Source organism: Colossoma macropomum, unplaced genomic scaffold (genome assembly GCF_904425465.1).
Source record: "Colossoma macropomum unplaced genomic scaffold, Colossoma_macropomum, whole genome shotgun sequence".
Classification (NCBI taxonomy): Eukaryota; Metazoa; Chordata; class Actinopteri; order Characiformes; family Serrasalmidae; genus Colossoma; species Colossoma macropomum.
Genome location: NW_023494792.1, coordinates 58,721,412 through 58,744,400, shown reverse-complemented (window position 1 = coordinate 58,744,400; position 22,989 = coordinate 58,721,412). Strand labels below are relative to the sequence as shown.

The 22,989-nt window shown below is 38.7% G+C and overlaps 1 protein-coding gene across 2 annotated transcripts in view; it reads right to left on the bottom strand.

Moving 5' to 3' along the window:
• The window catches only part of exoc4 (exocyst complex component 4), a 253,715-nt gene that overhangs the window by 199,540 nt on the left and 31,186 nt on the right, over positions 1-22,989 (bottom strand). For both annotated transcript variants that reach the window (XM_036577676.1, XM_036577677.1), the window contains exons 6-7: positions 19,875-20,103; positions 10,706-10,880 (exon numbers count right to left, since the gene is read on the bottom strand). In XM_036577676.1, the coding sequence (XP_036433569.1) occupies positions 10,706-10,880; positions 19,875-20,103 (404 nt within the window). The remainder of the gene's footprint in view (positions 1-10,705; positions 10,881-19,874; positions 20,104-22,989) is intronic.

The window sequence follows — 22,989 nt, the reverse complement described above, 5'->3', positions numbered from 1 at the left end:
AGCTTAGCCTACATCACTCAACTACCATAACATTAAACATAGACTAATTGTGATGTTTGCCTGCCAGCACTGGTCTTCTTACAATCTGCCCTACCCATCAAGCAGTCCTAAAGAGAATGCACATATCATTAGTATAGTGTAGTAACCTTTTAATTTTAATTCACTACAGACTCAACTTAATATCACTACTTACCCCTTTGCTAAGGTGACTTAGTCAATCAAAATATTCTACTTTTTCTTTTAATGCTAGTAACATTTTCTGGTAAGGACATTCACTGGCTTCATCTTCAAATTTTTCTGTCCCACCTTAAATGGCGCAGCAGTTACATTCTGGCGTCTTCTTGTTCGAGTCACCAGAATGTAACTGGTGCACCATTTAAGGTGGACCAGGAAAATTTAAACAAAAAGCTGGTGAATAAGAAGCCAACTTCAGCTTCATAGTTTTAATGCTGGTAGGAGTTTTTGATAAGGTGATTTAAGCTATGAAAATATCCTAATTGGGAGGTTTTCTGTATGGAGCTACCTATAAATACGCACCACAGTAGGACATTTTCACAAGTTAGCACAATTCGTCACGTTGCAGACATGGCTAATGCAAATGCTGGCATGCTTATTTAGGCTAAGAGAAGAAGCGATGAGGACATTTTTATTATTATTTAAGTAATGTATTTCACGTGACAATTATCAGCTTACCATAAACACAGATCACCTCCATCGTGGAGTACTCTGCTTAACTTTGCTTGGGTCAGCTGACTGTTGTGATTTGTGGCGTCCCAAACACGTGTTGCCAACAGGGAAGATGCAGAGTGCCCTCTAATGGGCTAACTACGCAACAACAACACTCATAAGTTTAAAGGATCTGTCTTCCGTCTCTCTGTTTCTATTTTAACTGTCGTTTATCGGCCGTTATATACATCAATATGATTTATTTGCCACTAGCTTATATCAGACTATAATATCGGCACATTAATTTATCGATCAAGCTCTAATGCATAAAGACACATAATGTAGTATGAAAACTCGCTCAAAATCTTAACAGATATATGTAACCTTTAAATGATTATGTCAGGCTTTAGAGGGCAACTCACAGCAGCGTTTTAGAGTTTCTTTTTCTCCTGACACAGTAATGTTAATTCTTTCAGTTTTAACCAAAAATTAGACATCAGACAGCTTAGTGTAACATATGCAGGAGGGAAAGGAGATGGCATTGGGAGTGTAGGGGTGCATTTTCTGGACTTTTGAAGCTGGACATTTCAGAAGTGGAGTAAGGCTTCATGAACTGATGAGTCTAAAGTTGTAATTAGAATAAATTGGATTGTGAGAAGAAGAAAACGCAAAACTTCTAAGACTGAGTTTTGGAGGTGTGGAAAAATATCTCTACAGATTCCTTTAAAAAGTCTCCCAAAATCAACAGAAGTAGAAATATTCTGGCTGCATGCAGTGGACATGTACTGTAAAGCTTCCCCATAACTATTCATACTATTCAACTAGTCATAAGTTGACCTGTGCAAAATTCTATGAATCTGCAATCAGGATCTCAGGTTACCTCAAAATGCTTTTAAGGCAAAAGCCATTTGACACATGGAACACCTGCAGACTCCTCACCTGTGGCTCACTGTTGGAATGACAGCTGAAAAAAGACAGAGTCACATATAGGAACGCTGCAAAGAAGCAGGACTGCGGGTTCTGGCATGATCTAATGGCTCTCGTTTTCAACATGATTGGTGATGATGACTACCTAAGGACACCTAAGGTAGTTAACCGTAATGTGTTTGGTAATTTCTATGATTAACAAGCCTACTCCCTCAGCCTACTGCCATTCGTAGAAGATTAAGAGTCACAGACAGACACAGATTTGTCTTTAGCTACTAGATAGCTAACATCTTCCAGGTCCAACAAAAGCCCACTTGCAGTTACCTGTCAGACGAACTTCATCAGCGAAAATCTCTGTGGTAGACAACAAAGCCGGTCCCACGTCTGACTCTCTAAACCACAGCATTGGGAAGTTGCTGTTTAGAAGGTCTCATTAACAACAGGCCATTAGAATTCCAGTCAGTAATATCCTGAACGGCCAGTACAGGCCAAGCCATTAGAGAGAGACACGCCACAACAGAATGCGTGATTACTGCCGTAATTAATGAACTTCGAGAGCCATGCTTTTCAAAAAACAACCTTCACAGTATAGCCTGAGGAACATGGGGCACCGAGCGTTCAAAGATGGAAAATTTACCCCACACTGCCGCAATCATTTAACTCTGTGGGGGGCTCTCATGAGACTGGGAGCACCACACTGACTATAGCCATTTACAACAGATCATTTACAATAAACTACAATAGTGCATTTAATTCTCACTTGTCTTGTTTATGCGCTCTAAAACAAAGGAATTACTCACAGGCCGACTTACCGTTGGCACGGCACACGAAACCATAACCAGTTACTCTGAGGACATGTGGCTCACACTGTATCTAAACAAGCTGTCATAATGGATCAGCTCTTGCAATGCCCCCTCTCTCCCCTCTCTATCGAGCCTCCCTCCTTCTCAATTCAGTCTGTGATGCTGCACAGAATAGGCAACAGTAACAGTTGCACATATATACACACACAGAGATTTTGCCATGTGCATCTTTTCAGTGACAGCTTTGGAAAGTTTCTCTATTCTCCAATGCAGAAGTGCGAAGGAGCACATTGTCACACCAGAGCCGGTGACTCACGAAGCATCAGGCACTTAAAAAGAAAAACTTAATTGAACTGTGTTCAGAATGAATAGCCAATATGTCTCTTCCAACTGGCTGTGGCCAAATCACAGCACAGCAAGAGGCAGGACTGACTAAGAATCTATTAATGAAAAACGAAGCATGAAGACACGAGTTCAAAGGAACTCTTCAGCTTCTTTCTCACTCTTTCCTACTGCACATGCGAGCTGTTTACAATTCTCCGCTCATTTAACACACTACAGTGATGACTTGAGGTCAACAGAGACATATGGATCCAATAGCAATAGGGTCAAGTCAGGGTGCGAATCTATGACAAATCTGACATAAATTAACTACTTGTTACACAATACAAACAACCGGCTTTTCCATAAATATACTGATGATTGTCACAACGAACATGGCTGCAGATGAACGTTTTCAGAATCAGCCGTTTCAAAACATGGCTTCATTCTGTACAGCTTGTAATGACATTCAATATGTGCAAAAATCAATTTACAGTGATACAAATGTAAGTTGTTTTTGTTTAGGTTTATTTTGCAATAACTCTAAAAATAATGTATTAATATTTGGATGTTCCTGCTGTGTACAATTAAAAACATTTCACATGTATTGTGTCCTTGGAATATAATGTGAGTCTGGAAGGGTTAAACACATGGTGATAAATGCTTGACTCTTCGTCCTTGTTCTCCATGGATTTGCAGGGATGCGTTCATAGTATATCCAAAAGGGGAGTGATTTAATGTTGAACACACCCCATCACGCCTAAGTTCAATGTTGACTCTCTAATGGGGGTGAATGAACCCTAAATCAAGCAGGAATCCAAACATATGATAACCAGAGCTAAAATCCTCCCTTATATTTAGCAGTGCCCTCCAATGCAATAACAGAAAGGTGTTTAAATTTGTCCTTTATAACTTAAACAGGGCTGGCACAAACAGCATTTTATAGGCTTTGAATATTTGTGGACACTTCTGAACAAGTACTTGAACATTCATTCTCAAAATCACCCAGAAAAGCCTTTACTTGTAGTATTTTTAGTTGTCTGACACAACAGATATGCCTTCATTTTAACCACTGTTTGGGTCCACATGGGCTGTGCTGGATGTACATCGTATGTCCACTTTTTTCTACATGCAAGTGAAACATAAACTCCACAAAAATTCACTCTAATCACACTCTTACTTACCACAGTGTTTTCTGAAGATCTTGGTGTCCTACTGGTTTCAGGGCAGCTCCTGTGCTGTACTAACAGTGTTTGAATGCTACTCTTCTATGATACAAGCTTGTGTTTAAGATCTCATCAAAATAAACAGATGTTTTGTTTGCGTGGTCAAGCTTTGAACCTGCTGTAAACTTGTTTAACTAGAAAAGAAGCTAATATTTCTTGTCTGAAGCAGGGTACATGAAGGATCTGGGACAGAGTCAGTGTGCGATGGAGGCATGGAGGTACTCATAAATATCATCATACTTACATATTTGAGATGACTCATTAAATGTATCGTGCCTCAATGATATACAAGGCTCACATCTTACATTTTGCAATCATCCAATAATTTAAAGTGCTCCCATTAATGATTTCTAAGACATCATCTAAGCATCTCGATTAGCCTCAATGGAAACAAAGCTAAAATCTCTGTGCTCTGAGGTGGCCTGGACATGGAGGCCTGCCATGAATTTAAGATGCATTCAACGAAACCAAATAAAATTGATGTATTGTTAACATTTTCTATTTTTTTTTTAACAATAACTGTTCTATCAAAAGGTCTTTGGTGATGAAATGTATTTTAGGCTACAAGTTTTGGGGCTTAATAAAAGACCTCCGAATACTAAAAGCTTTTGAATATTAAACAGAGATTCAAATACACACAAATATGTACCAATGTAACAAATATAGAACTGCAATTGCAGTTGATCCAACTCCAGAGGCTCACCAGGCAACAAGTAAGTGGTAAGTTCTCCCAAGAGTGGTAAGAATGTAAGTAAGTGGTAAGAATCTCCCAAAAGCAGGTGCTTTTAAATGGAAAAAAGGTAAATATCAGATTCAAAGCTCTTTGGAAACCTGTTACTCTCCAAACTCAGCCTAATATGCATTGGGCCTCCCTTGTTTCCTCTCCTCATGTCTGTCAAACCACTATCCGCATTTGGTGTCCACTTAAACTAACACCATCTTCTTGCATCTCATCCAAACCACTACTTCCACAACTCATACCCATACAATGGCAATAAGCAAGAGTAACAAGACTGAAACGGACTTAACACACAAAATCTCATGTTCACCCACCTATTAAATGACACAGGAGAACAGAAACAGCTCACAAGGCAGCCTAAAAGGAGAAGGAAAATTGATCACGTTTTCTCTTGTCCATCCACCCTAAACTGTCATGTCTTCTGTTCAGTTGAAAGGTCAACGCTCTCCCTACCATTCTCAGGAGGGGTAATGGGAGAAGACCAAGACTGGGTGAGGGGCAGAACGAAAGTTCACATAACAAAGAAAGACAGAGAGAGATAACGAGGTCCCATGAATGCTCCAGAAGAACAAGAGGTCAGCAACATCTGGGCATGTTCTTGATGCCTATGGTTCATTCTGACCTGTGAAAGGCTTGAATTGGGCTTTTCTCTCCAAACAGAGCTCATTTCAGGACACAGGAACTAAGAACTGTCTGTCTCACATGTCCAGATAACTGTCAGGGCATGTTCACACTTGACATGTTTGGTTGTAGTGTTTGTGTGCTTCACTAGAACAAACAGGAACGCTGCCATGTGAACCCTGGTGAGCACCAAATGCGACCTTTGGGGCAGTTCAGTATGAAAACAATACGGACAGAAGCCATCCACCAAAATGCAGACCAATGTACATCACAAAATGATGTTTCTTAAGCCGGTGTTACACTACACAACTTTTACCCTGATTTTAGCCCCGATTCTCTGCGTTCCAGAGTCTGTGCTGGTCGACTCTAGTCTGCAGATTTTTGAGTCAGTCAGAGTCGACAGTTGGAGAGAGAATCGAGTAGTGTGTGAGCGGCGCAGAGTCAGATTTTTGGCCTCCTGATCGAGTTTCAGACCAGTCTGAGTTTATCAAACATATTTGATTTTTTCAACGCAACTCTGAGTGTAATCTAATAGTGTATACACTGGTCAACGGGAAAAACGAGAGCGTGAAAGAAGAAAATACAGCAAGTAAACAAGGAAAAATGCCGAAAACTCGCACGTGTGGTGCGAAGCTTTTTAATGAGCTGAGTTTAAGGCACAAGCACAACAGAGTTTAAGTACATTTAAAACGCTAAAAAAATCCATAACCAAATCCATGACCCTCACTTAAACATGTTTACTCATTGCTTCTTTAATGGGTCCATGCAAATGGCAGAGAAAACAGCAGCAGCAGCGAGCCACACCACGTGTCTCCTACATGTACGTTTATATGGTTTGGCAGACGCTCTTATCCAGAATGACTTACAATTTGATTAATTTACACAGGTAAAAGAAGGTAATGTTGGGAGTCTTGCCCAAGGACTCTTATCGGTACAGTGTAGGGTGATTGCCCAGGCAGGGGATTGAACACCAGTCTACACCGTAGAAGGCAGAGGTGTTACCCACTACACTATACTACACTGTCGGTGTTCTGTTTTGGTCATGGTCCTGGAGCTCAATGTTGGTCCTGAATGTTGTTTCATTTCACAGTGTATTTGTATATAGCTGAAATGAAAGCCTCTTGAAATTGAACTATACCAACCACTACCTCCTAGTAACTAGAGAATGCAAGTTCGTGCAAGTTCAGTGAGCTCAGTTCGGTTCAGCAACAGCTTGACAGTTGAGTGGTGGGTAATCCCAAGTCGTTTAGTGTGTAATCGCCAATATTTGTGCAGCCATGGCTTTATCCGTATGACGTTTGTTTACATCTTCGATGTCATGCTTAGATGTCAAATATGTCAGTGTGAATCTAATGATCTGGACCAGGGCAGACAAACCACATACACAATATGCACCTTTGTTCACAACAGGCATCAGAGTCATCAATACTCCTACACCTATCTTTCATGCTGTGAAATAACTGAATCTTGTCTGCCAGCACATCACTGCCACGAACTGGGCACACTATCGGCTTCCTTCCCATTAAAAGCATACGGACATGTCCACTAGAGGAGCACAATTACCTTAAAACACTGACAGACGTGTCACACACTGTCCACCGTGACTGCTGCCTTTGTCCTTAAAATTACAGTGCCTCGGTCGGCTGAACTTGGTAATGAAAAGCAAAGACGTTTCAAGAGTAACATGTTTAAAAAATCTTCCTCATGTCCTCCTGTCTAGCTCTTACTTGAAGGTATATTGGTGCTGTCATGTTACCAGTTGCGTTTTGCTTGAATGCCAAATGCTTTTATCTTCCTCCTCCAACGGCACCTACGAGCCGCAGCTCAAGCACAGCTTCCCAAGGTGCTGCTACACATTCCCTGTTTTCTACCGACTTGAGATCTGCAGATAGGTTCCTGCTGGACCGGAATCAGCAAGCCCGCTGGAACCTGAGGCGCTTTCAGAAGAAGCGGCCGTGCTTGATCGCCAGGCGGAGCATGTACTTGCCATGCTGTCTTTGTCACTCACAGCCCGAAGAATAAGGGGGGGGGTGCGAAGGAACGGGAATCAGACGAGAAGCCTTTCGAAAGGAAACAATCGGAGGGGAAAATAATAACACGAATGACTGAATATAAAAAAGCTCATCTCCCATTATGAGGATTCTAATCAAGAGATTACATTATCTCTCATCGCAGAGACGGGAGGGTGCGCAGCCCCCGGCGACGGCCGGGCTTATGCTGTGCGCAGAACTGCGCCGGGGACTTAATGGGATCCATTTCAGCAAAGGCAGGGACTCTGTGGAGGAAAAAAAAAAGTGTTTTCCTTCATTCATCCCAGCCTCCACCACTTACCTTTACATTCTCAAACTCAAAGCCTTTATCCGCTTGCTTGAATCACCATCTGATCATCTGCCTTTCACACTAATCCTCAGTGCCTATTTCATAGCAGGGTCTGAGTGTTTTCCCTCACTTCATATAAAAACCACAAGTTTTATGTCCTTTGATAGCACAACAGACAGCAGACGCAAAAGATGAAACAGCATTGAAAGGATTAGAATAGTGTTAAATATGTATTCATTCCAAACCCACATCAGTAGCGTAACGCACCTGTGGAGGAACTCCTTGTCATGTTCATGTGACCAATTTACTCCACGCCAGCGCAATCCAACTAGACAAACAGTCTAAAATAAACAGCTACATATTGATTCAGAATTATTTATAAAATGACACTAAAATATATATGCTTTGCCTTTTCGGTAACTCTACTGGGACTGCAACTGATTGCTCAAAGTCTCCCGGCAGGGATGCACCCTATCCCCTCTTTTTCTCGCTCTCGCTCTCTCTGAAGAAAGAGGAGGAAAGTACAAGGTCAGCGTGCGACTCCTCGCCTTTTCTGATGGAGTGATGACAAACCCATTTACTCATTCTCAGCCTGCACTGCCACTCTCCTCCCTGCTTCATTTTGCTTCTATACTCTCTCTCTTTCGCTCTCACTCACATACATTCTCTAACGCTCCCTCTCCCATCTTCTCCATACTTCACCGCCCCCACCTTTCTACTATACAGCTAAGGAATATCGTAAACTATTGTGAGAGCTAAGCTGAACCACAGGAACCAGCGAGAGTGAAAAGAGAGGCAGCCTCGAACAATCTTCCAATACAAAAACTTAATTTCCTCCAGCTGGTTTTGAATAACAAATATAAAAAATAAATAATTATTTGACAAATGTATTTTTCAGCATGCTGCTATATTTCTGTGCAACCATTTCGGCCTTTTTTGCCATTGTTTCTCCTTCCCTGCGCTTAACCAAATATCCATTCATGAATGCTTACGAATAGTCGAATATCAAAATCAGTCGGACAGCATATCCCACCCTACGTGGCGCTAAACATACACAGAATCTCTCAAGAGTCAATAATTCACAATTAACGCACTCCAATTAAGCATGGTATCAGGAGGAGCTAGTGTGGGTTATTCAGCAAACGTAAGGTTCCCACTCAGCTCCCCACCTGCCTCTTTCAACAGAAAGATGATTTCATATTATCTGAAATAAAAGCTCTATTCGAAATAACAGCTCCAAAATCAGAAAGTGGACATTAAGACGAGATCTACGCAAAATTATGAACAGTAGTCCTCGCATATCTCCTCTACATTCATATGCTCAATGCATTTGCAGACAGAAGGGACCATGTAAACAAACTGGCTATAGCTGAAAGATTCACAACCCACTTAAAACCTTTAAAACCTGCTTTAAAACTGACCCAACATCTCATTGTCTGAAGATCCACTGCTGCTGTTGTGTGAAAACTGCAGTAGACTGTTGCAGAATGCAGCAAAACCTGCTGCACCGCAGCATGATGCTGTCTGGATACCCGTTGCCATGGTTCCCCCTGCATCAGTCCGCCTGATGCTCTCTGGTCCTCCCTGCATGCAGCAGATACCTGCAGCCTTTGGGGCCGGCAGTGGGGGGCTGACAGTGGACGGCTTCTGTCTCTGTGATGAACTTCTGACCTCAACAAACCTGCATGCAGAATGTCCACACCTGCCTTCTGCTGGAATCAGAGTCCACTATAGTCTTCCGTCTTAATCTGACAAAGCTTCATCTACCTAAAGCTTCCCATGTACACCCTGTTAAATCCCTGTGCAACTGATTGACTGTAACTATAATTAATCTTGATAGTCGTCCAAGTGAAACTCATTCAGTACCCAGAGCTGGCCATGAGGGGACGAGTTATCTCTCTTGATTTGTCTACAATCAGAAGCGTGAGAGGCAAGCGTCCAAGTTTCTGCTACATCTGCAGCATTCGGCAACAGGCATTATAGTGTAAACTGATTAAATTGCTGTGTTCAATACATTTTTCCTGCCTTTTTAATGTGACATGAATGCAAACCTACATGCATAAATCACAAATGCTGGGTGGAAACTACTCTGATGTGTTCTTCAGAGTGATGCACTGCAAAAAAAGGCATTTTGTTAAGCAAAATTATGTTAAATGCAGTAGTAGATAAATCTACTATTTCTCCTGTTGAGATTGTTGTATGTGAGATTATCTAGTTTATTTCTAGACATTCTTTTCTTGTTTTAGGTAATTTTACTGAGTAAAATTGGCAGATAATTTAGCTCGTTTTAAGAAATGTGCTTGAAACTAGCAAAATTACTTTATAAAATTACCTAAAACAAGTAAAAAAGTCTAGAAATAAACTAGGTAATTCTATAATAAGTGCACAATCATCTCAAAATGGGAAATAGGAACTATTTTGACTAGATTTAAGATCATTTCACTTGACAAGACACCATTTTTTGCATTTTTGGTGTGATCATTAGATAAAAAAATATTAGTAATAAGTGTTAATTACTGATTTAAGTGTATTTGTGACTAATTTTTGGCATAGGGTTTGAATGATCCTGCGAAATACTAGCCTGAAATAATAGCCTCACCAACACTGACGACTAAAGTGTATGAACACAGGACATTCTGCAAATGTAAGAGACCACACTTCATTTATTTAATTTCCTTTCAAAACAGCCAAGAAGTAGAGGATACTCATTTTTCAGGAGATATTTCTGAGCAGATTAGATAAGATAATCCAAAAATATTATATTAAATATAAATATATAAGTTTATATAATATAAAAATATGTATATGTTGAGGCTTCTGTGCAATTTTATCCAAGATTATATGTTTTCTTGACACTGAAAAATGGATATCATTGCACATTATGGCCTTTTTATTGGAAATTAAATAAATGAATGGTAGTCTCTGACATCTGCAGAGTACAGTAGTAAGTAGTAGATGTGATTATGAGTATATTAAGTAATGATGCAACTGTTTAATGTATTGGATCTAAAACAATAGCTTGGCTGTGCTTTTGTGATTTCCAAATAAAATCAAACTTAAATAATTCCACTGGCATAGCTGACCTGCAGCACAGTCTGGATCTTGGCGGAGACGTCGGCCTGCTCGTAAAGTTTGATGCCCTCCTGGGCTCCGTTGGGAGACACCACAATCTGCTGCAGATGGTTCAGAACAATACTGTGAGCCGTCGCCACGGCGTTGAACTTGTCAAACAGCAGCTCGAGCAGTTCCAGCAGCAACCTGAGGATGGCAGCAGAGGGAGAGGAAGACAAAGAGAGCGAGAGACAGAAAATATATGATTAAGAGAGCAAGTCAAACAAACACAGTGACCTCTCCCCTGATCGCTTGTCTTTATCAACACGATTTTGCTACTGCTACACCACCTCCGCTACTTCGCCTCTCGAAACGTTGCAGCTATCCAGCCGCTGAAATAAACCTTCAGAGACCCCTCCACCTCACTGAAGGGCCCCCACAACTTGTTTATAATAAACACAGAAACGGTAGGGTGCTGACAGGCTTTCCCTGCTGAGCTACGGCAGCTGTTCGCAAACAACAATTAGCAGCATCTGTCAAACTCTCACGGTCCACTAGGAGGACTAACATCTGTCTGAGGTTTTTGTTCGCTGGAAGGCTGGGACACTTCTGGACTTTTTCGTATTCCAGAAAGCTGCCTCTGCTGGATAAAGGAGACACAAAAAAAGCCTTGGCTGGGAAAAAGGAGGGCTAGAGCCAGTGATGGCAGTCTTACATGAGGGGCTTAGGGTGTTGTCAACGAACCAGTGAGATGGAAGGAGATGAAAATAGAAGATCAGCATGGCTGCATGGTTTAGTGATTAGTGTGGTGCTGGCCAGCGGTTCAAAAGGATTGGTTGTTATTCATCTTGCACACAGGAAATAAGAACAATGAAAAAGAAAAATAAAAGATAATTAACAGGAACCAAAACCACAAATCATTGTGGGCAGCTCCATTCCCAGTGCTACAGTATTTATCTCATTGTAGACTGTAAGTTTCAGTTACTTGTTTTTAAGAAGTGACATTTGTATCTGGCAGGAAAGCACTGGTTAAATGGTCTGTATCGAAGAAAACCCACTTTCCATGCTTTTTTATGTCTACTCCCCAGTCCACACAATCTATATACGGAGATTAAGCTGCAAAAACCACCAGTTTTGAATTTATTGTTTTTGTGATGTCAAGAAAAACAACATTTTCACATTTAAACATTACATTTATTCGCCTATTCAGTCTACAGCAGTTTAGTCGCACCAAAACGTTTTCAGTGTTTCAGCCTGCTTTTTGAAGGAGGCTCAATACAATGCAGCCAATCAGAACAGGGCACATTTACATACGCGAGTTTCAAAAGCTGCAGCAGAACAGCCTGTTATATTTTTAAGGTTGGAAAATGGTCATGTAAAAATGATCTGCTTTCAGTCCATAAAACATTGTAAAAAGACCTGTAAAAATGTAGAAGTGCTTTTAATAAAACTACTTAAGTATAAAATTAAATCTTACAGCATAAACATAAAATTATATCAGTTATCAGAATTTTTAGTCCCTTAAAATCAGTATCGGCCACAAAATGTTCATATCAGTTTGGCCATAATGAAAACACAAACATTAGTTTGTGCTAGTATATTTGTGAGTACATCTATTGACTTCTGTATTAGGATCCACCAATTCTAATTTCCTACAACCAAACTGACCAATATTTGTTTTTTTTTTGGCCAATTTTTATTAGCCTTAACCCAAAGCTCACACTATGTGGGCTAAATGAACACATAAAACACACTAGCACATTTCTAGCACTTTCTATTAGACAAAGTCACAATATAAGCAACATTATTTACTCTTTAATTGGGCTAAAATGACATTTTAAAGTCTTAAATGAAAAATCAGTTGAAACAAATAAAGTGCTCCATGGGAAGTAAAAGGTGACTGGCTATTCACTATTCATATAATTATACTATGACATTGTGGTGCATGTGTAGCCATGACATTCAAATACACAGAGAGTGCATCCTGAGAGCAAGAGGATAGTGGGCCACTGCTGGCTCACTTATTGCAAAGCCGGTGGTCCACTGGCATTTTACTTAGCATCTTCTGGGTGGCCCACTGGTGTTTAAGCAGAACATTGGACAAAATTCCACTTCTCATTGCTTATTTTCCACTCACAGTCCAATTTACTTATTCTTCCTTCCTTTCTTTCTTTAGTTATACTTTGTTAATTAGTTTAGTAAATAATTTTGATCAAGCACAGTGTCAATCATTTTATATTAGTTCTAGTCATTTTCTCTCTCAGTTGTTTGTAATATTTGTCTTAGTTTATTTTCTAAAAGTCTTTGTGTATTTAAAATCTGTTCAAGGCGATTAAAAACTAGGTAAAGCTTGAACGCAGGACAGTAATCTGGGTGGACCAGAAGGCAAACAGTTGGGGTGCCGACCTTATCAAGCCAGCAGACCAATATATGCTCGCTGTCTTACACACAGGCCAAAGTCAAAATTATAAACTAGTCTGCTGCTGATACAGTGTTTGGAGCAACAACCTGCTGATTCTGATACTAATACTTAATACTTCTGTACTAATGTAGTTCAGTAATGCTACATCTAAACCTAAACCTTTACCTATAACCACCTCGGTAAGAACCAGAAACCAACCTTTTGGATCTTATAGATACTGGTTTTGTGGTGAAAACAGCACTTTTCCTGCGTGGACCAGCGAAACGTGCTCTCTTATACAAAACTGTCGTGTTTTCCTATCGTAATGAAGACATTTTGCCATCAGAAAGTGCTAAAAATATACACAGAATCTCACCCCCCCACCCACCCCAGTGAAAAAAAGAACACATATGCTCATTTTGGTGATAAATCTAAACAGAAAACGACTATTAAACACTGTTACGGTGAAGTGTTATAAATTCTGGCTATTGGCATGTCACTTTAATTCAACATATTCTCTGAGCTACACTCTTTCTTGAGCACCATGCAAGGATGCCTTCCCATCTATGTTGGGGTTTCCATAGCAACAGTCCCCTACCTTAACTGCTGTAAGCTGCCAGAGACACACAGAAGTAAAGACAGGAATGACTTTCATTTCAAAAGGAGACTCTTACTTACAGCAAGTCTCTTCTGTCGAAAAAGGCCTGTTTAAGGTAAATGGACAGATATATATCAGTAAAGCAGAAGAAATGTAAAGGTGATGCTACAATGTGCTTAAACACAAATATAGCATGTTTATTATTAGTTAAATCTGGGAAACTGAGATGAAAACAAACTGGAAAGCGAATCTAACCCATAATGGCCCAATAGGCTATAACTGTAAACCATGAAACCACAATACACAACAGTACATCACTCGTTTTTATTTCCTCTGTAGGAAGAACAAGATTTAGCTGCACCGTGGATTGTTGGATTGTCCTAGCTCACAAACGGAAGGCCAATTTTCTCACATCACTGGATTATTTGGCCAAACCTATGACACAGTAATGGCTGAGCATTTTAAGCGGCAACAGCCAGCAACGCTATCTCCATAAAGACAGCCAGAATCAATTCATCAGAGGCTGTCTGAGAAGAAAATAGCTAGAAGACACATCTCACACATGATCATCTTTGGGACAATCAGAACACAAGTTCACATTTACATTCTATGTTATACTTCTCGGGTTTATATTTACTCTAATACAGTGAGACTGTGTCAATAGCAGAGCTGCGACAACTAATTAACATCATCAATAAGGCCAATGATAAAAAGTTGGCACTGAATCTGTTATCGTTCAGTTAACGAAGTTTGAAGATGAAGTTTGAAGATGAAGTTACATCACTTGTTTGAAAAATGGAAAATACAGATGGTCCAACAAGTTAAAACCACGCCAAAAACACTTCACTTTAAAATCATCGAAATTTAAAATTACCATTCATTCCTGTAGACTGTGAAACTGAGCTTACCTGGCAGAGCAGCAGAACTATTACATGTAAAAATGAAGATAAAACTCAACATGGTAAGTAAAAATAAGTTTTCTTTGGCAACTACTTTGCCCTACAATGTCCCGCATGTAGGTACGAATGGAGTTTTAGGCCAAAACATTCTCAAAACTATCAGAAAACAGTGTCTCATGCATCAGACAGCATATTCATAACCATTATAAATAATAAACACTTATAAATAAGCGTAATCAAATGCTTTGGACATCCAGGGACAGATTCCCAAAAGTGTCTTAAGAAAGAAAATCTTAAATGTGCGATTTTCTTAACTTCATTCTTAAGAAAAAAGTTACGAGAAATTGCTATTCTTCAAATAACTTCCTAAGAATTCTCTTATTTTCTTTTCCTAACTATTTTTTAAAGAATAATTCTAAGAATAAGTGGTATTCTTGAAAATACAGGGTGATTCAAAAAGATTCACCCGATTTCAAAGCGCCATATTTTTACAACCGTGAGGCTCCTAGGAACCAATCACAATCCAATTGAAAGAGGGGGTCATAGAGTTTCTGACTCTCACTGGAAGATGGCTCCATTCAGTCTGAGAGGAGATGGAGACCCCTGAGCAGAAAGCGTTCTGCGTTCTCCACTTCAATAAGAGTGAATCAGTCATAACTGTGCAGCGTGATTTTCGTGGGCAGTGAAGCTCCAACAGCTCAGAGCGTTCGCCGTTGGTTCCACAACACTGGATGATCTCCGAAATCGCACTGAAAGAGCCGTAAGTGCAGCGACATCCGACATGCTCAATCCAGTATGGGATGAATTTGACTATGGCGTTGATGTTGTCCGTACAGCTGGAGGAGGTTCATACTGAGCACTAAAATTACATAATAATCTTTATGCTCATTTAAACCATTTACAGTTTACTGCATTGATCTGTAATGATTTACAAGTGAAATAAATCATTTTGAGATCAGATGAATCTTTCTGAATCACACTGTTTTATCTTAAATGTTTTCTGAACCTTATCACAGCCTCACACTTGTCTTAGGCTGTAAGAGTTGACAAGGTCAGCATCTACATTTATCACGGATGCTGTCTCTGCTGCTCCTGCCCATCCTCGTCCGTCACCACCCAATTATATATTTTCCAGTAAGGATTTTCTTCCTGTTGGCTGTTTCTTCCACCATCACCTTTAGTTCTTGTTTGCTAAATTTTTTATTTGACGTTTTTTTCTCCATTTTGCTCCTCTGGGCGGATTAATCTAAATAACGGGAATAATAGTTAATACAAATTCAGACTGTATCTTGTGCGTTTATGGTACATAGTAAAATGTAAAATATAGCAAATATAAGAAAACGATGAAGATTTTCTTTAGAAATTGGTAAGAAAATAATTAAGATTATCTTAAGAGAATGTTTGAGAACATCCTAAGTTTTTTTTCTTGAAAAGCCTTCGTGAATCCGGCCACTGGTTCCTATCACCACCACTGTGAACAATTCTGACTCTACGTATTTCACATCAAACCACAAATGACATGATGTTTACATCTTAACCATTTAATAATGCCAATTTTTTTTAAAAATTGGTGGAATTCTCCTTTAAGTAAAACATCATGTATAAATGTTAAATATTCAGTATTAATGATTGACAAACAGCTGCACTGTCTCTATTCCTAACTGATCAATTATCTAAAATCATAATGAACAGATTAATTGATTATGGAAATAACTGTTAGTGGCAGTCTTTATACAGAATAACCTCACCAAATAACTTTAACCTTAACCACTTAAGCGGAAAAAACATCATTTTTAATGTTTTAGAAAAAGCAGTATTTCTATAGAATGTATATGTAAAGACCTGTGAAAAAAATTCAAGGGTTTTTATTTTTATTTTCACCTTAAGCTGTACCTGTGAGGACATTCGGTCCTCAGAAGTATAGCAATACAAGTGCACACATGGCCACACATTATGTTCCACGGTATTTATTACTAGACAAAACCCAAAATCTTCTGTATTACCACAGAAACCACAAAAAAGGATATAATATCCAACCAAGAGAGTTTGCAGATATTTCCATCTGGAATAATGAAGCGCGTGATACAAGCTGAGCGGGAGTGTCATAATCCAGAGACAGCCTAAGAAGAATAACCGTTCTAGAGAGCCGAGTTCATTTTTGCCCTGGGTAAGTGCTCTCTTAAGTGCCATCATTATCTCCCTTTTTTCCCCCATTGCTTTTGTTTTTCCTCGGTAACTCCGATACTTAAGGAAATGCAGGCTGGGGTAGTTTTATGGATTATACCATTTCTCTAAATGAGGGAGTTATGAATAAGATGTGATAAAGGCAGGCATTGATCCCACAAGGCTTAATGGGAAAGAGAGAGTGAGGGGGAAGAAAATCTACTATAATGCCCTGGAAAACAAACGCCTTACAGTACATAAGGCAGACACTGTCATCAATACTAATTTCAGCTTCTTAAAATGAGCCTGAATAATGATCGCAAGTGTGATGTAGATTCAAAAAGGCTGAGCTCAGTTTCAGGGAAAAGGAAATAAAAAAAGGGCTGTCTGCTTCTCAGTGCAGTCAGGATGTGCCTGGCTCAGAATCTTTATGATTATTTTAATATCGCAGCTGCTACCTTATACAGTCACGTGTAACTGAACCAGGTAGAACCTATTCCTGCTCCAACCTGTAACCAGGTTTATTCATTAATGGTGAGCTGAACTACAAAAACAGATCATAAACCAGTAAACCAAATCTGAAATGTTTTAACAGGAGCCCTGATCCATATGCTAAAATATCCATTGATTATCTTTACAGTACAACATAAAAGTTTCGTCACAACAGCAAATAAACTTTTTTTTTTGGATCAAAATGATGTCTTTAAGTGATCTTGTTCACTGCTGACAACAAGGGGTAGATTTAATAACATCTAGTGCTGCTGCAAATCCTATTTTGGTGTTAAAAACTGACCACTGCAATTTGCTTTATTGGCACAGTGGCCCTTTACTGTGAATAATACTTGGAAAACATTATAATGAAGCACTTACTCTGATTTGCCAAGGCTGATAGCAAAACTGACTGTGCGCTATTTAACGCCTGCAAAAAGCTTGACGGATTTTTGGCACTAACATGACTGAATTCCCACCAGGCTCAACTCCACCAGCTGACAAAAAGTTCCCTGTTGTTGAATTTTCCCATTTTTGGCAGGAGTCTGTCAAATTATGGCTTTTGTTTGACCTTTTGAAACTCTGAATTATTACGCTAAAATAATAACATTATTTATGAAGATTAACAGCTCATTATTTCAACATTGTAAGTCAAAATCATAAAAAAAGTCATTATTTCAGCAGAAGTCATTATTTTAGGTCACAAAATTGGGAAAACCAATCAGAATTTTGATATGAAAAGGCATATTTTGGTCATAAATATGGAAACATATTGTTGCCAGAAGGAAAGGAAAAAAAAAACCAATTACGAACAAACCACTATTGTACTCTCCCATCTGATGAAACTGGGCTTCTAAACAAAAAGGACCTCAGGAACACAGGGGTTTCTACTGCACTGGTCATTTATTAATTACAAACCTGCACTTTTGTTTATTTCCATAAAAGCTGTTTGTAGACTGATAGTAACTCGTGCCTTTTTTTTAGTAAATCTGCCCCTACAAGTTTTCAGAAAGATGTCTCTTTGGCTGTGTGTTATTTATTTGGTTGTTTGTTTGCTTGTTTATATTTACACAAGTCAATATTTACAAACATATAAAAGTTAAATAAATAGTCCCTTAAACAATAAAATCTTAGTGCTTTACGCTCCAACCATACTAAATCACTGTTTTTGCCAAACTGGTTTACATAGCTTATATTGGCTTGTAACTATTTATATGTACCTTCATGTGTATGTATATGTATATAGTTGCTGTCTCCGTTTTTCAGTTTATGACATAATTTGAAAATGTGTGTTGTTCTTTACATTGTGTTTAAATTTTATGATGAATGGACGAAAAGAAACGGCCCAAAATGACATGGAAAAAAGTCTGGTTCCATTGACTTACATTAAAAGTAAAGCAGTTTTTTCCTTCTCCTGTAAAGTTACCATTTTGGAGATACAAGGTTTTGTTCCGACAACAGCGACATTATATATATATATATATATATATATATATATATATATATATATATAAATACATATATATATATATATATATATATATATATATATGTGCGTGTGTGTGTTCTCTTTCTACTTAAGAGCACATTTGAGCCACAGCATGGGTAAACAATCACCTAGTCGGCCATAAGCGGTGCTTTTCACACTACAAAGCAGGTAGTCTGTAATTTAAATGTTTCATGCGAGAGTAACCCGTAACTAAAGCTTGCCCACTTAATTGCTACAATGATGTTATAATTTTAGTTTAAAAAAAAAACAGATTTCAGGACTGGGCTTGCAGCGGGAGAAAGAAAACTATCCATTATAAAATATTCAAACGTCACTGATGAGTTAACCACTGCATCAGCTTTGTGCCGTCAACGGTGAAAGTGGAATAACAATTTAGACTCTCCAGTGGAATCTCATGATTGCAAAAGGTTTAAGATGTATGCATGAAAAGGACTGTAGAAAAGGTTATAATGGGTAAGGGCAGGTCTGAAGGAAGAGTAGCAATTCCAAAGAAATCTTCATTTCATTTGATTGTGAAATGACACAGCAACCCTCAAGATAATCTCGATGAGAGAGCACATTAAATACATTTAGCTTGTATTTTATTTATTTGTCCACCTGAGCTCCATTTATAATGTTTGTGTGGTTTAATAGATCAAAAACAGTCAGAATTCATTCATACAGGACCATTTTAAAATCTCTCTTTATCCCTTAGAATTAAGCAGGCTGCTTTTCTTACTGTGCGTTTAAGACTGATACATGTAAATGATTTCCAACAGCAGCCCAGGCCGAAAACATTCCTTATAACTATAAGTATAAATTACAAACCTGCATTTAAGTATAAATAAATAAATATGAATAAGTGTAAAAAGTAAGTATAAATAAGTGTAAAAGGACAGGGCTAATTTGTTATATGCAGATTGAGCTGTTTTTTTTTTTGACATACAAATTTAAAACGGCTTGATTCTGCAGTTAGTTCTCCACATGTGGATTGTTTAAACTGTGAACGGCACGTTTTAAAACAGTGTTTACATACAACATCAAACTCTTTTATTCAAAAAAAAAGTGAGGCGAACTCAGTTGACCATGATATGGGCCCTTTAATCATGCTAAGCAGTCAAGCACCATCTCCCCGCAATAACATTCTGCAGCTGTTTCTTACCTCGGCTGGTTGTCCTGAACCAGGCCTTCTCCTTTCTGGTAAGCAATCTGGTCTGCAATCTGGGTGGTGGATCTCTTCAGGATCTGTTTGAGTTCTGGCTCTAGGCGCTCCAAGATGGCATTAATGGTCTCCGGGATCTTCTTAAGTTTGGCCAAAGCCTGGATCAGTATGCCCATGAACTCAGCGCTGTTCTCTTCTGGGTCTCCCTCCAAATCCTCGAGATCTCGAACTACAGACAAACACAAACATGCTGTAGCCGGTACAGAAATATGGAACAGCGTACATCTGCATGTTAAATCATGAGAGATAATTTTAGGAGTGGTTTGATGGTTGTTGAAAAGAGTACATGGCTGAGTTGCAAAGAAGCTGTCTGTGGCAGGCAGAGGGGCGTGGTCTAGCACAGCGGTCGGCAACATGCGGCTACCCTGTTGTGGCTCCACAGCAGAATTAGATTTGTAGGTAATAATAAAATAATCCTCCTTTACAGTAAAATAAAGCTCTGCTGATTGTTCAACACAGTTTAACAATAAATGGTCTTAAACTCTGGAGTTAATGTAGAACTGCTAATTCATCCTTTAACCTTGAAGGCTGGCGCACAGACTGTTGGTCACTATAGCAACACAGACAACAATCTCGCCCAGGTAGTAGCTAACAAAACAGCAAAGCAAGAGATATAAGATGGACATCAATAATTTAGAGACGAATGGCATTTATGCATTTACAATGACTCCAGCTGGTTTCCTGATACGTTTAATCTGCAACGATAAACTGTCAAACACGAAAAAGTCACGAAGATGAAGTCAACTCCTCGTTCGCCAGTTTTCACGTTCCACCTTAAATGGTGACGCAGTTCCATTCTGGCGCCTCAGGCTGAGATTTAATGGAACGGGATAAATCGAACAAGATGCTGGCGAATGAGAAGCGAATTCAGCTTCGTAAAAAGTTGAACATTGAGAAACATTTTACAAGAAACTACTGTACTTTTGCGTTAAAGTTTCCTGCTGGAGATGCGAGAAAAGTGGCTATAGCTGAGCTAAAGCTTAAAGCAGAGCAACGTATATCCCTTTCTCATATTCCACCCAGAGCACATTTCACTGTTAGATATCAGTTACTACATAGCTGTAAGTTACAGTTTAAATCTCATATTAAACCTAAAACAAAAGACTGTTATGGTCAGTAAAAACAAAAAGGAAGCAGTAACTCGCCCTGGAAAACCTCTGTACTATGACTGTTTGTTGACTTATACCACGCCAGTTATTAATAGTCCTTCCTTTTTTCTTATTTATCATCACAATTATCATTTTTGGAGCATTTTTGTACAATATTTATGGCAACAAGCAGAGAATTCAAGAATTTTAGAGACATGATGGAAATGCCAAAGATGCCATTGTAATAGGCAACCAAAGTGAATTTCTCTACCCAATATTCCTGTCAATAGTATTGTTTTTGTGTTTAAATACTGACAAATAACGCAAGAGACATCAGTAAGTTGAGTGTAACTGTGTACTTTGTTTACACAGTTTTACGTCTGAATTGCTGTATGTGGGATTTAGCCTCCTGACAGTGGTTCACCAAATTTGTAGCCCTGCTACCACTATTAAATATGGTACTAAGAAAGGTAAATAAACTCAATTCAATAACGAATAACAATTCAGTGTATCATGAAAATGATGTTGGTATGATCTAGAATGATTTTTAAAAATGCAGTGGCTCCCAAATGGCCCCATCATTGGGAGATCCCCGGAGATGCCACAGCCATTCATGACCAGGAGTCCAATAATCTGCCCTCTCTCTCCCTCAATTACTCAGCTCAAGGCTATAAAGTCCAGGCATCTGTCAGCTGACACAACAGAACTGGCAGTTAGCATTCTCCTCCAAGCGCATTGAGGACGTTGCATTAAGAAAAATGAGGTGTCTAGCTTCATGTATCTTGGAGGAAACGTGTGCCAGCCTTCAGTCTCCCAGGTTGTTAGCACTGTGTGATGGATGGACATCTAGATGGCAAAACTAGCCACAACTAAACTGGTTTAAAAATAAATATAAAACAACTAATGTCTCTGTAACCGTGGAGAAACATGAACGGCAGGCCATTCTTTTTAGTATGGTTATTGCAAAAAAAATAAAAAATACTATAAATTTGGGAACAAGAGTCAGTACCAACATATGAAATGTGGATAAAGGAACTAATTGATGTATTGCATTTGGAGAAGCTGCAATTTTTAAACAATGAAGTAAGAGCAGTTTGATAGAATATGGGGTCCTCTGTTTGCCATTTCGAAAAGGACCAAGACTAACCTGGTTCAACATATGAGATACCTGTTGTATGTAAGTGTATGTTTAAACGCTGACACGCTGGACTGTAAGTATATATATATATATATATATATATATATATATATATATATATATATATACACAAGCAAGATGTAACACTCCTGCACCTTTGAAGTTATTTGTTACTAATTTGAAAATAAAAAAATAAATATAAATAAAAATATATAAAAAAAATGTATGCTGAATACATAAACATAACTAAAAAAACTATTTACAGTAGCTGAATTTAGACAAAACAATAATCTAAGCAAATTTTTTGTTTTAGGTTTAAAGAATTTTATTGTGGCCAAAAAATAAGGGCATAATTTATTGATTGTAATGGATTCTAACAATCCAAAATCAATTCAGCTGAATCACAATCTTCTGATTGGCATATGAGTACGTTATTACACCCTTATTGCCAAGTCATTACTCAATTTCTCTAAAAGACTAATACAGTGTACAACAGTGCAGGTATAACTTAAATACCCACTGGTGCTTTTCCTTTACTGGTATCCATGCAAGATGACTGCAATCTAAACCAACTAAACCAAAGTCAGGAATGATTTCCCAGTCTTCTCTCTTTTTGCCTCTCTTCCTAGCGGTCCCGAAACACAAAGCTAACTCGAGACTTCGTTTCTGGTTCCATTAAGAGTGACAGTTGAGTGTTGTTCTAATTTTTATCCCATGTCTCTGTTAATTCCTCTCAATCCAATGAATGTTTATGGCAAGTTAATGGACTTTGCTGACTGTAGTTTGCACAATAATTACTACAATTATCACCAACAAATGCGGTGCACTG